The sequence below is a fragment of the Peromyscus eremicus genome, chromosome 1 (assembly GCF_949786415.1).
Source record: "Peromyscus eremicus chromosome 1, PerEre_H2_v1, whole genome shotgun sequence".
Taxonomy (NCBI): Eukaryota; Metazoa; Chordata; class Mammalia; order Rodentia; family Cricetidae; genus Peromyscus; species Peromyscus eremicus.
This window is the reverse complement of record NC_081416.1, coordinates 124,800,660-124,815,089: the sequence shown is the minus strand read 5'-3', so window position 1 is coordinate 124,815,089 and position 14,430 is coordinate 124,800,660. Positions and strand designations below refer to the sequence as shown.

The following is a 14,430-nucleotide window of genomic DNA, read 5'->3' as shown; positions in this document are numbered from 1 at the left end:
GTAAAGACAGATGGGGGCGTGGGGGGGGGGGGTCTGTCAGAATCTCATGGGCCAGCCAGCCTGGAGTTAGAAGCATAGCAGGAACAGCTAGCTAAGAAACCCTGCTTCAAAAAGGTAGCATGCAAAAACCAACTCCCCAAAGATGTCCTCTGGCTTCCACATGTAAACCGTGGCAGGTGCATGCGCACACACAAACACATCCTCCTAAATTACAATAATAATAACTAGAGCAGATTCAAGGTGACTCTTTCCATCAGCTTCCCAGACTGTAGGAAAGAGAGAGATGACCAAGGAAGCTGGTTCCTCTGTGACAGGATACAATCATCATAGCAGCCAGCATTGATTGAATTTAATGGTATTTCCTGTCCACCCTAAGAAACAGTCCCTGGGAGCTCAGGACCAAGGACCTCCACAGAGTGAGGACCAAGACCTGTGGCAGGGTCCCTCTGTGTGACAGGAAGGATCCCCCAGGAAAAGTTGAAGTCAGTTTGGTATTATGTCTTTGTTCTGCCCTGGTGGAAGGACTGGAGAATGCATTGATTGATAAGGTTTCCACACTTAAAGCTACTGGCCCCACGGCTATGTGAGATAAATCATTAACACTCAACACATTCACACAGTAGATCATATTGTTATTCCTTATTTCAAATGAGTGTAAAGATGTAGAGAGTTCTGCAAGGTCTCATGGTAGCAGGAATAGGGGCACATATTTAACAGTAGGGTTTAAATGCCTATCACATTTCGGGTTGCTAGGCATTGGCTAGAATTCTTGGAGGTAGCGGTGAAGTATAAGTGAGTATCTTGTTTGTTTATTTGTTTTCTTTCTTATGTATTGGCTTTTTCTTTTTTTTTCTTTTTATGCCCAAGGATGGTTAGTCAACCATCACCATCCGGCTAAATGCAAATGCTGGTCCTTTTCTGCAATCTGGTCCATGTGCCTGGACTCTGCTCACCATAGCAGGCTATGCAGAAAAATCTGGAAGGCTAGATAGGGCAAGCTACTCCACAGTTCACTTATCAGTGGACATGTATTATAGGTCGCAGCATCTTAGGTGAGGTCTCCCCGCACCTCTAACCCACAGAGGTCTATAGAAGAGGGTCCCAATATGATGGCGCGTCTGTTCTTCTCCATAGCCGTCACCCCCTGCAAGATCCTCAAGTGCAACTCTGAGTTCTGGAGTGCCACGTCGGGCAGCCACGTCCCCGCCTCGGACGACGTACCGGAGTTCTGCGCGGCCCTGCGCACCTACGCCCTGTGCACGCGGCGCACAGCGCGCACCTGCCGAGGCGATCTGGCTTACCACTCGGCTGTCCATGGCATAGAGGACCTCATGAGCCAACACAACTGCTCCAAGGACGGCCCCACCTCCCAGCCACGCCTGCGCACGCTCCCACCCGCTGGGGACAGCCAGGAGCGCTCGGATAGCCCCGAGATCTGCCACTATGAGAAGAGTTTCCACAAGCACTCAGCTGCCCCCAACTACACTCACTGCGGCCTCTTTGGGGACCCGCACCTCAGGACTTTCACAGACCACTTCCAGACGTGCAAGGTGCAAGGCGCCTGGCCGCTCATCGACAATAATTACCTGAACGTGCAAGTCACCAACACGCCTGTGCTGCCCGGCTCTGCCGCCACCGCCACCAGTAAGGTAAGGGGTTTATGGCAAGGATGGGGCAGGCCTGCGGGGGTGGGGGTGGGGGGTGTTCAGGCTTTGCTGGCGCCAGGATGGCTCCGGCCCCATTGGGTTCTTATAGTCAGTAAAGAGGCAACTGGTTTAGAAAGGAATGTTCTGGAGATTCCTTGTCTGGAGATAAACCAACTTACAACTACGTCTGTATTTTTGCCTCTAGTGTGGCATTTCTCAGACTTCTAGACGTTGCTCACAAGGAGTCATGAGACCACCTCACCCCCCACCCCCCCACCCCTCCTCTGGTGCGGGAAATCAGCATGTACAATGTATAGGTTTATTTGCTTATTTGTTTAACTTCTCTAAGTATTTCATACATGAGTACTGTATTTAAATCATTTCTACGCCCTTTCTCTCCCCACGCCAACTCATGTGTCCCTCCCAAACTTTTCAAATTATTGACCTCTTCTTTAATTATTGTGGTATGTATTGTATGATACACACCTACTGGATCCGTTTAGTGTTGACTGTATACAGGCAATCATTAGCTGCTGAGAGAGGAAGACTCGGTCTCCTCAGGGATGAGCCCCTGATAGGTTAGTCCCAAGTGCTTAGCCCTAAACACGTACACTCTTTACTTAAGCAAACGAGAGTAAGAATAGCCTAGCGTGGCACGGATACGAAAAGCCGTCTCTGAGTGAGGTTGGGTACGGTAACGGTAAGTGTTTGAGAGACTTCACTCCTGATATATGGGCTTACGTGTGTCCAAATGTGCCTCACAGGTGAAGATGTGAAATGGATTTCCTACTGTCCTTGTAGTTCTAAAAACAGAAGTTCAGAGGATGCTGCGGAAATGGCTTAGTCAATAAAGTGCTGGCCGTACAAGTGTGAGGACCAAGTTTAGGTCACCAGCACCCACACGGAAAGCCATGCCGCAGCACGTGCCTGTAACCCCAGCCGTGGGAAGGCAGAGACAAAAAGCCCCTGCCTGGGCTTGCTCGCCGGCCAGTCTAGCTGAATCAGTGAGCTTCTGTTTCAACAACACACACACACACACACACACACACACACACACACCCGTCTCAGAAAGAAAAGCGGAGAATTAATTGAGGAAGACACCTATATTGACCTGACCCCTACATGTCCACGGACTCAGACACACTTCACATACGAACATAAATCCATAAATACAGAGTTCAGAAATATTCCCCAAACACTTATTGGCAAGCCTCTGGAATAGTCTCACCCCCAGACTCTTATCTTGGTAGAAACATGTTAAAATCCAATCAGAGGAGTCTGGTCTGTGTTCCTCTCTCTGGACCAGTGGCCTTGCCACCTCTGCGGCTACATTTATAAATGCAGCAGCTGTAGAAGGTGAGAGTACTGCTCTCTGCATCCCTCCTCCAGGATGCATGCACGCCTCCTGGCTGGTTGGACCACTTCGATGAGCGATGGGGTTGGACTTTCTTTTTTTTTTTTTTTTGGTTGTTGTTGGTTGGTTGTTTTTGTTTGTTTGGTTGGTTTTTTTTGGTTTTGTTTTTTTTTTTTAAGCCCTCAGTGGAGTCTGGGGATGTGATACAGTCGTTAGATTCAGCATTCAGTCCCCAGCACCACATAGAACTAGATATGGTGGCACGTCCCTGTAATCCCAGGACTTAGGAAATAGAGCAGAAGTATTGTTAGTTCAAGGTTACCCTACATAATGAATTTGAAAGCAGTCTGGACTATGTGAGACGTTGTATCAAAAATAAAAAAGAGACAAACAGATCATTCAATAGTTTTTATGTAGGTTCAGAGGCCAGGGCTGTGGGATGGGATAGATGAACAGCCTAAACTACTGGGTGGAGTTCGGCCCTGTGTCTCCTTGACTTATCTGGACCCTGAGAGGCGAAGAGAGCCTTGAGTGCCTGGAATGGGGGAAGACAGAATGGAGTATGGACCAGCCTAACAGAGTACTCCAGGGGTCATCCAGAAGCCCTCTCTCCTCCTCCTTGGGGCCAGCCCTGTCTGGCTATTGTAGCTCCTTTTGACCGAACAGGAGGTCCCAGGAGGCAAAGGGACTTCCCCACCCAAAACTCCTGACCCTGGAATGTTCTCCACTGCCGTGGAGCCAGCTAAAGACCGCACTCATTCTCCACTCCAAGGAGGGCTCCCTGTCTGGGTGGCAGGTCTCAAGTCCTGCTCCCAAGCCAGTGCCTGAAACATCTAAGAGACGTGGCCCCATTTCCCAGGCAGAGAGATACTCCTACCAACCCCAGATTCTCCGTCCTTGCCAAACCCAGATTCTCTGTCCCCTGCTTCCTTCTGCCGGGAGAGGGGAGTGCATCCAGTGACCTCAGACTTGCCAGGAGGTAAGAAAGATATCAAGGTGAGGGGAGAGTGCTGTCAGGCAGTGGGGACATGTCTGCCCTCCTCAGTGCCTGGCCTCTGTGCTGCCAGCCCCGTTACCAGAGCCCCCTGGGGCTTCCAGGCTGGCTAGGAGACAGTGGGTCTATTTCCCCAGGAGGAATGTGTTGGAAGACCACATGTTAGGCTGGGCCAGGCTGGCGCACAAGGCTGTTTCTGTTTCTTCTCTCCCTGCCACACCCTAGAAGAGGACAGTGAGGTGACCTGGCAGCCAGAAAAAAAATGCTCCATCGCCACCACTTCCTTCTGCTCTGGTGGCCCTGACCTACCAAAGGAGTTCTCTTTCTGGGCCCTCCTGGTGGGTAGGAAACAGATGGGTCTTCACCATGGTTGCCCTACCAGCTTTCAGAGTACTAGATCATGATGCCTAGAGGTCAGCGAGGCCAGAGCACCACCCACCCACACACACACACCCACACACACACACACACACACACACACACACACCCTCCTGCTCCTCAGAAGACTTCAGGGTGCCCCAGGCAAGGATCCAAACACCTTCCTGTAGCGTTCAGCTGCTCACCACCCTCCTTCCCCAGAGCCAAGGTAAATGAATGTTGGGAGCCTGAGGCGGCAGCTTCTAAATGCAGCAACAAACACAGCTTTGGAATAGACCCAGTAGTCCCCCTGCCCCAGGCTGTGGGCTCCTGAGGGCTGGCATCTAGGTCCTCAGGGAGACCTGAGGATATAAGGCATGAGGGATGAGGACCAAGGTAGCTGCTGCTCCTCTTGACCTAAGAAGGTGTCATCACCCAGTGTGACAACAGAGCCCAAACACAGATCGGTGTGTGATGAAGGAGGCTGGGCCTGGATTCTGCCGCCTTGGAACGTAGGCGGTGTACTGTGAGGCAGCGTGACTGGCCTTTAAACACCGGGCTGGGGTACACCTAGACCCCAGCGCTCAACACGGTAGTGCTGTCCGCAAGGCTAGGGAATTAATTGTCCGTTTGCTCCTGTGCTTCGTTCGACACCTTTCAGAGGTCCGATCTCATTCAGCCTTGATGCAGGCCTCTTGGCACCAAAGAACGGCCTGAGCAAGAGCGGGAGGCCTTCCCTACCTAGACCAGCATGGAGGTTTCCAGAATGGTATGGGGTTGTGCGGCAGAGCTTGCCGAGACCAGTCCTCCTTCCTCTGTGACCCAGACCTTTGATCTCAGCAGGCAGAGAGCTCTCAGACCCCATCAGCCTGGCTGCCAAACACCAGACAGTGACCGTGTTGGTATCTGTAGCCAAGCCAAACTCAAGGCTCAGACCAGACCGGGAGCCTTGTGGGCCCCAGATGAGCTTACCTCAGTGGCCAGTTTCCACGGCCCTGGCATTCTGCTTGTTCATGGAGCCTCTGGCTCCGCGAGTGTGTGTGTGTGTGTGTGTGTGTGTGTGTGCGTGCTTTCTGATCCCGCCACTCTGATCCCACCTCCTAGTGCCACGCTATGTCCTCCCTGCTGGCAGCTCCTGCCTCATGCCAACAGCCCAACACAGGGTGCTAGGGCAGCAGCATGCTTTGGCTCTGGCACTCCTGGGGGAACTGGGAGGGTCGGCTCTTAGCTGGCTCCAGATGACAGTGAAAGTCTCTGATGACAGCCAAGGGATGGGGAACATAGGGAAGCAAGGGACGGAAGAGACTTTCACCCCCAAAGCAGTATAGTCTCTGGGGACCTACTCTCACCATAGCCTAGACTCCAGCTCCAGCCGTGTCCACCCTCCCCCTGCGCCCCCTCCTCTACTTCCCAGAAGCAGCCTAGCCCCAACCTGGTGGCCTTGCTCACCCTCTGTTGTGGAAGCTGCGTGCAGGAAGTCTGGCCCCACATACACACTGCCTCACCCGGGGCCGTTGTACGTTCCCAGGGCACCGCCATTAGCCCTCCTGGCCCCTCCCTTTATCTTCAAGGGCAGTAGAGAAAGGGTTTTCTACAGAAGGACAGACTTGTCAGTCAGCATCCCACTCCACTGCCTCTTCCCAGTTTGGCTGGTGGTGCCCACTTCATAGGCAAGGAAAACTGAGGCTCTGAGGGCAGGAACTCTGCTCTCTACCTCCCCCACCTTCTTTAGCCTTGTTTATTTCCCCCTAGCACTCAGAAGCCTGTTACATCACGTATTTATTCTCTTTCTCTCTCTCTCTGTCTCTCTGTCTGTCTGTCTCTCTCTGTGTCTCTGTCTCTGTCTCTCTCTCTCGCTCTCTCTCTCTCTCTCTCTCTCTCTCTCTCTCTCTCTCTCTCTCTCTCTCTCTCGTGTATATGTTGGGGAGGCACTGAGAAGTCCGGGGGCCCCCTTGAGAAGGCGGATACCAAAGGCAGAGAGTCATCCATGCATGGTGGGTTGGCAGCCGGCCGCCAGGCTGTCGACAGGCCCCCTTCGTGTTGTTACTTGTGGTTGCTTCCTTGGCACAAGTGCCAGGGAGTCAGGCAAGCCTGTCAGCCTTCCAGGAGGCCGTCTCCATGAGAGAGGGCGGTTCGAGCCAAACCAGCCTTTCCTGTTCAGTGATGACACTTGGCAGGCGGGAGCCCCCTTCCCCATGTCTGTGTGGCCTTGCGTCCCTCACCCTGCCATCCCTCCAGTGGCAGGCCCACCCACTTCCCAGACCACCCTGGCTGGGCCTCCTTCATCCCTGCAGGTGCCTCCACACCACAGTGGACAAGCTGTTGGCCGGGAAGAAAAGGGGAAGCCGGGCGGACCATATGAAGTCGGATTTTCTTAGGTCAGGGACAGGAGAACTGCTTCATGGTCTTGTGGTCCAAGGCTTACGGCTCTGCAGCAGGGACAGGCTCCAGCCTCCTTTGACATCCCTGTGCATGCTGGAAACCGGAGCCCTGGGGAGGGAAACAGGAAATGGAGTCCTGTGCTTAGGAAGCGGTGTAGCCAGTGCCTACAGGGCTCACACTCTGGAGACTCAGGCCTCCCGAGTCTTTCTCTCACAAGGCAGTAGGAGGGGGCCAGTCTCTCCTCATACTAGGTGCACCCCACCCTGAACCCGAGGTAACATAGCCACGGGAAGGTTCTTGGTTCTTTTAAAGTCAGAAGGAAGATATTAATATGATCTAGTCCAGACTGTATTCTACACATAGAATCTAAAAGACGTTGGAATAGAAATTTGGGGTTTGGGTTAGTTGATTGATTGGAGGTGGGGTGGATATTGTTTAGAGTTTTGTTGTTATCATTTTGGTTTGATTTTTAGTATTTCTATAGAGTAAGGAACCCACCCAACCCCCAAAAGCCAGAGTACCCTAGCCCCTAAGAGTCACATGGAGCCTGACTAATGACCCTACTAATGTCCCTTCACCGCTCCTGCCTGTGGGCCTATGGCACAGGGTGACGACAGGGCTCTGTGTCTTCTCAGGTCCCAGGACCCCTGGCTGCCACCATTTACTACCTGGTTAGCATGAGGGACCCACAGAACAATGGACTCCCTCCTCCAGCAGCTCTGAATACTTGTCAGCCTGTTCAGCCCGAGTGCTCAGAAGCCACTAGGTTCCACTGCTCTGGCCCGAGGACACTCTGCTTGCCTGGGCCTCCTAGGCTCTTTGCAGCTGTGGTCATCTGGGGCTGCATCCAGGCACTGTCTGCCTCCCCCAGTCCTCACATCTGGCCTTTCTGTGGCTCTTGAGCCTAGGTTCTTGGACTCATTTACTTATGGTCCCCACCAGAATGGTTCTGGTTTCTGGTCCTTACACTTACTGGGCCAGAGATTCCCTTAGCACCCCCAGGATTCTTGCCCTTGACCCTGTGAGCCTTCTGAGGCTGTCATCATGGCCCTTCTGCTGCCACACGTACCTCCTGAGCAGCCAGGTAGAGAGCATCCAGCCTCAGCCAAGCCCCATGTGCCCTCAGCAACCTGCTTCCCTTCCTTGGGTCCCTTAAACCAGCAGATCGTCTGGGGTAGAAGTGGGGGCAGTGTCCCCCTGGAGTCCCATCAGCTAGCTAGCCAGGCCCCTCTCCATGAGGAGTGAGCGTCGTTCTACAGAGAGGAGAATGGTAACTGAGCCTGGGAAGGGATAGCACAAGGGTTGGAGGGGTGACAGCGAGCCCCCGCAACTCTGGGTGTCACCTCGCCCATGTGCCACCTCCCTCCATGGCTTCAGGCTGGGTTTCCGGGTTTTGGTTGCCCTCAGATGGGCACTGCCCTCGTGGTACCCGGTTCCCCATCCCACCTCCTCCCGCAGCTGAGCGGTTGGTTCCTAGCAGCAGCTGCAGGAGGGGGCCATCCTGTTCACAGTCTTCTTGTGTCTCCAGCTTTGTATCCTCCCTGGAAAACAACCGGACACCTCAACCAGGGTGACAGGCAGGAAAAAATCACACTCGGCCCCTTCCCAAGCTGCCCAGCCTCTCCTACCCTATGCGCCAGTGGCCGAAAGACCCTACAGCAGCGGTTCTCAACCTTCCTGGTGCCGCGACCATTTGACAGTTCCCCAAGTTGTGGTGACCCCCCCAACCATAAAATTATTTTCGTTGCTACCTCGTAAACTGTCATGTCGCTACTGTTAGGAACTGTAAAGCAAATTTTTTTTGGAGATAGAGGTTTGGTGGAGGGGTCACGACCCACAGGTTGAGAACCACTGTCCAAGAGGTCAGAACCCCAAAATTAATCCCAGTCCTGCCTTCTGTGGCTGTGTGACCTTGGGTAAGTTACTGCAGCTCTCTGAGCATCTGTAACATTGGGGGTATCGCCTGCCCTTGGAATGCCACAGGAGACTAAGGATAATAACTGCAGTGCCTGGAATGCCGAACACAGGGCGTGTCTGGGGCCCTCAGGACACTTACTACTGGCCCTACCCAACCGTCTGCCTCCCCTGAAGCAGCCCAGCCCAGCCCTTCACCTGTAGGCCACAGGCTCCATTTGGAAATGACCTCCCTGCTCTGGCCTGCGTGGGAGCTGCAGCCACAGCCTGAAGCCTCAGGATTTTTTTTTTTTTTTCATCCTTTCCCTATTCCTCCTCCTCCCCAGCTTGAGGTGACCCCCAAAACTGCCTCGGAGCCAAGATCTCTGTCCTCGCTTGCACGGATTTTGCCCGTTCATCTCTCCGAGCATTGCCGCCCTCCCTCCATAATGCCTGCTGCTGGGCTGGCTCCATGCAAGCTAACCACGGTGTCCACAGGGCTGCCCCTTCCTAGCATTCTGGCATCTGGTGCTGCTGGCGCCCCCTGACTGGTGGCTGCACCTCCCTCAGCTCCACTTCCTAATCACATTGCCTCCCCTCTCGGCTGTTTCCCTCAACACGTGTCTCATTCTGCGGACACTTGTGGTTATCCTTGGGCCCACACAGGTAATCCAGTATGTCTCTACCCGCCGTCCTTAACCCAGTCACATCTACCGAGCCCCACTTGGTATGCCACACTCATGAGTTGGAATGAATCCGTGTCTAATGTTTGGGGGAGGAGTATTTTAGCCTGACCATAGTGGACTAAGGACCTTTTATTTCCGATTGGACCTTTTAATTTTAACTTTATTTTTTATTTTATCTTTATGGTTCACCTCTCTCTAGTGAATGAGCTGATTTGTCTAATTAGGGTAGTGAACTAAAGTTTTTCTAAGTAATTTAGTATGTTAAAAATAAAAAATCCAGCCGGGCGGTGGTGTCGCACGCCTTTAATCCCAGCACTTGGGAGGCAGAGTCAGGCGGATCTCTGTGAGTTCGAGGCCAGCCTGGGCTACCAAGTGAGTTCCAGGAAAGGCGCAAAGCTACACAGAGAAACCCTGTCTCAAAAAACCAAAAAATAAAAATAAAAAATAATAAATAAATAAAAAATCCAGGCGGCAGTGGGCGCATGCCTTTAATCCTAACACTGGGGAGGCAGAGGCTGGTGGATCTCTGTGAGTTCCAGGACAGCCAGGGCTACAAAGAGAAACCCTGTCTCAAAAACAAACAAACAAAAAACAATTACAAAAAAAAAAAGTTATGAAGGAAAATACTAAGTGTCCAACAGTGTGGTTGGTATTGAACTGTGACCACTATGGAGGATGGAGGGTCCGCAGCGCCTCCCAGTTCCCTACAACCTCTAAGGCACATCTCCCCAAGTCCTAATCCACTCTCCTCTGTCCCCTTCTCCATAGCTCACTATTATCTTCAAGAACTTCCAAGAGTGTGTGGACCAGAAAGTGTACCAAGCGGAGATGGATGAACTTCCGTCCGCCTTTGCGGACGGCTCCAAGAATGGCGGAGATAAGCATGGGGCCAACAGCCTGAAGATCACAGAGAAAGTGTCGGGCCAGCACGTGGAGATCCAGGCCAAGTACATCGGCACCACCATCGTGGTACGCCAGGTGGGCCGCTACCTGACCTTTGCTGTCAGGATGCCCGAGGAGGTGGTCAACGCCGTGGAGGACCGTGACAGCCAGGGCCTCTACCTCTGCCTGCGGGGCTGCCCGCTCAACCAGCAGATCGACTTCCAGGCGTTCCGTGCCAACGCCGAAGGCCCTCGGAGGCCGGCAGCTGTCAGCCCCTCTCCTGTGGTCCCCGAGACATTCCCGTATGAGACAGCCGTGGCCAAGTGCAAGGAGAAGCTGCCGGTGGAAGACCTGTACTACCAGGCCTGTGTCTTCGACCTCCTCACAACGGGGGACGTGAACTTCACGCTGGCCGCCTACTATGCCTTGGAGGATGGCAAGGTGCTCCACTCCAACAAGGACAAACTGCACCTGTTTGAAAGGACTCGGGAGCTGCCAGGGGCTGTGGCTGCCGCCGCGTCCCCCTTGGCCCCCCGGGTGCTCCTTGGCACCTTCACACTGGCCCTGCTGCCCGCGTTGTGGTAGACATTTGGCCAGCCACAGAGGATGCAGAGGGAGAGGCAGGCTCCGCACGGGAGCCTTGGGCTCTCGCCCCTGGCCTCTCCTTTGTCTGGGGGCCCTTTTGAGTCAGCCACAGGATGCAGGTGGGCTCCCTAGGACCCCCGTGTTCTCTGCACCATTCAGCAACAGAGGTGGCCCCTGGCTGATGATGGCCGGTGCCGAGCCATGCTCAAATGTTTTGGCCGAGGCTCAGGGCCTGGGACAGCTCTCCTCTCTCTCTCTCTCTCTTAGTGCACGCGACAAGGTTGTGGTCATTGGTGCTGTGTTTTTGTGACGGTAGAGTTTTGTGAGAGGGAGAGAGCAGCGCCCTCCACCCCACCCCCACCTTGTGAATGTGCAAACCAGAGGCCCCCCCCCCTAAGCTGAAGCCCCACCCCCGTTACCAGAGAGACACTGGGAAAGTCGGCTCCTCCCACACCCTCCCACACAATGCACTGAGACAGGCCCGGCTGATGGCTGCACACCTACTCTGGGGCCTCTTGTGCCCCCCCCACATACGCACGCACACACTGTTACACAAGCACACTCGCACACACTTAAGCCCGTGGGGACACCCCAAGCCACCACGTCAGTGGGACTAAAGCAGTTCTTTCCCTAGGCAGGGCCTCCTTAGCAATATGACATCCCCAGAGGGCCCTCGCTCGGCATCTTTGGCGAATGGACGTTACCTTGTGGCCAATAGGCTGCACCCTCCTGGTACCTCCCCCCCCCCCCCCCCCAGTGTTACACAGAGATTTCCCCGTGCGTCCGGCTACTGTGGATGTGAGTTCGAGGTGCCGCCGTTCCCAGGCACCAGCCTGCAGAGCCTCCGGGTTGGAGGGAAGGTATGTTTTGGCTTGAGGTCTAAGCAGGGCCACTCATGGGCTCAGATCCCCATCTCCGGCTCCACCCTCTGCCCCTCTCCCATTGCACTTAAGAAATCAAAGTGCTTGGTTCTGAATGTTTCAACAGAGAAGTGATCCTTGGTTCCTGCTCCCCACCCCCAATTGCCTCCCCACCCTGTTAGCGGGTATAAGAGCCCCTCAGCAGGGGCCTTGGGGGCCTCAGGGCATGAGCAGCAGAGCCAGTGGACAGGGCCAGCTGGCCTGCCCTGTCCTGCTCTCTCCTCACCCGCCTCCTACACTTCCCTGACTGCTGGTCGGCAGCTCCACTCCCCGCCCCAGCCCTCTTGCCTGGATTTCTTGGTGGAAAGAACAGTGTCTAAGAGACCTCCCAGCACCAGGTTCCCCCAGCAGGGTCTCCTTCCACTAGTACCTTCTTGAAACTCTCCGGCCACATGGCCAGAGGCCTGCCATGGGGAGCCTAGCTTTCCTTCAGCTCAAGGGGAGCACCCCTCCACAGAGCCCAGAGCCATTCCCATCTCTGCTGCTGTTCCAGAGGCCCCCCCAAGGGACCAGCATGGTGGCGCATCTGGCCCCATGGGCCACCCAGCCGGTGGCCCTGCAACCCACCCTAGCCCCATGCAGCAGCCCTCTGCTGCTCCCCAGGGACCTCTCATACACTGGCCAGGAGGCTGCAGAACCTGCCCCTCCCTCCCAGAGGTCCTGACCCCTGCCAAAACCACGTGGGTAGCTGGAAAGGGTCAGCCCGGCCCCGCCTCTTCCCTGCTGGTTTTTTAGGTATCCCTATGTTGGAAGTAAAAAAGTTGAAGCACTTTATTTTGGTTGTGTTTGATCACGTTCTGCTTGGAAGTGGGGACCCCTCACTGTGTCCACATGTCTGCGACCTGTGTGGAGTATCACTGCGTGTACATACTGTAAATTATTTATTAATGGCTAAATGCAAGTAAAGTTTGTTTTGTTTTGTTTTGTTATTTTCTTTTAGAAGAGATGTTGAAGTTTGTTTTCCAAACGGAATTTGGTCCGTGGGGGATGGAGAGGTGACTTGGACGGTAGATGTCTCCCAAAGCAAAGTGGGCTGTGCTTTGGCCCAAGCGTGTGCCCGAGTGTTGTGACATGTGAGATGTGGCTGCTTAGCCACCATGGTGGCCCTTTGTGACTCTGAGATTAGTTTTCTTCCTTATCTTGGGCAGTTAGGAGGGCTTGGTTGGTCCAGTTTCCCTAGCTCTGGGAATACTGGAGCAGACCAATGCTACATGAAGAGGGCTATGATTGTCGTCTAGGACAGAGATGGAGATGTAGAGGGGCTGGTCTGAGGTCCGTAATGGCTTCATCCAGCCAGCATTGCCCCGGAGCCCCAGACCCAACTCAGTGCTCTTACCCTCTTCGGCATGCTTTCTGTGTCCAGCCTAGGGGCCCAGTGACATACTCTAATAGGACCACTGAGGAGACTTGTGTACCACCAGGTCCACTGCTGACATGTCATCCATTAAAAAAAAAAAAATGTGGTGGCGCACACCTTTAATCCCAGCACTTGGGAGGCAGAGGCAGATGGATCTCTGAGTTCGAGGCTAGCCCTGTCTGCAGAGTGAGTTCCAGGACAGCCAGGACTACACAGAGAAACCCTGTCTCGGAAAACGAAAGGAAAACTACCCAGTGAGTCAGTGACAAGGGACTCAAACCATATAACAGATTAAGAACTGGCTGAGAAGTCCCCACCTGCTACTTACTGTGCCCTAGCAAGGGCAAAGCGAAGACACATACCTTGGTCTGTTTTGCTCCTGGTACCAAATGCCATGAGCCAGAGCAGCACAAGCCAGGTTGAAGTCAGGTAAGTGACCCTGGGCAAGTCATTTAACCTCTCTGGAGCCCCTGTTCCCTCCCCTACAAACCGAGAAGGACCGATCCCACAGGGCTGGGTTGGTGAGTTCCACTTGCAAAGTGACACCGTGACTGAGTAGTGGTACTGTCGCCCAATGAGAAACAGGATGACCTGCCTGCTTTAAGGGTTGACCTAATTGGGGTGATGGTGCACGAAGAAACTACAGACACATGGAAAAGGTGGGCTCAGGAGGGCCGTGTGCCCTGGTGGAAGCAGCAACAGCGGCGTTTATTGTATACATCTGGGTTAGAGGCAGCTTTATTTCACACAGCTGAGCATGAGGGAGTTTCAGCTCTATCATACCAGGGAGCACCCTCAGGCTGTAAGCATTTGGGAGGAGGAAGCTGCAGGTAAGATTTTCTGGACCCATAACTTCCACATGTGGACCAGAGGAAGGCTTTGCCTTTCCTATGAGTCTGAGGCAAAGGGGTCCTTGACATGGCCGTGTTGATGTCAACAACATAGGCTCACTCAGGACTTCATCTGTTCCCCATAGGGGAGGTGCCCACAGAGCCAGGGTAGGAGACAAGGCCAGCCAGCAAGAGGAGAAATCCAGAAAGGGCATTTATGCCCACCCCACGCACAACCCCCAACACCAGACCTGTGACAGGAGAACTTTAAAGAGCTCTGATTTCTTTTTTTTAAACATAGACTCCTAAAGAAACAATGAAAGGTATATTATTTACAAGGAAAGAGCTAAATATACCTCCTTCATTGTCAGTATCCAGAGGCCTTCACCTCAGTGGTTAGTGGGCTATGTTACTAAAAATAAATAAATAAATAACAGCACAGGGGTGGCAGGGCCCTTGGCACCAGCCACCCACAGGACAGAGTGTGGAAAAGCCAGGCACACAGGGAGAAAGTTGCTCATTCTCCGTCAGATGGAAATGCTAT

The 14,430-nt window shown here is 53.7% G+C and overlaps 1 protein-coding gene across 1 annotated transcript in view; it reads left to right on the top strand.

Annotated features, from left to right (window-relative positions):
- Rgma (repulsive guidance molecule BMP co-receptor a) overlaps window positions 1-12,641 on the top strand; it is a 45,736-nt gene extending 33,095 nt beyond the window's left edge. Inside the window, exons 3-4 of the mRNA XM_059272992.1 lie at window positions 1,135-1,649; window positions 10,081-12,641. Coding sequence (XP_059128975.1) covers window positions 1,135-1,649; window positions 10,081-10,779 — 1,214 coding nt within the window. The 3' untranslated portion in view covers window positions 10,780-12,641. The remainder of the gene's footprint in view (window positions 1-1,134; window positions 1,650-10,080) is intronic.
- Window positions 12,642-14,430: the final 1,789 nt, after the last annotated feature.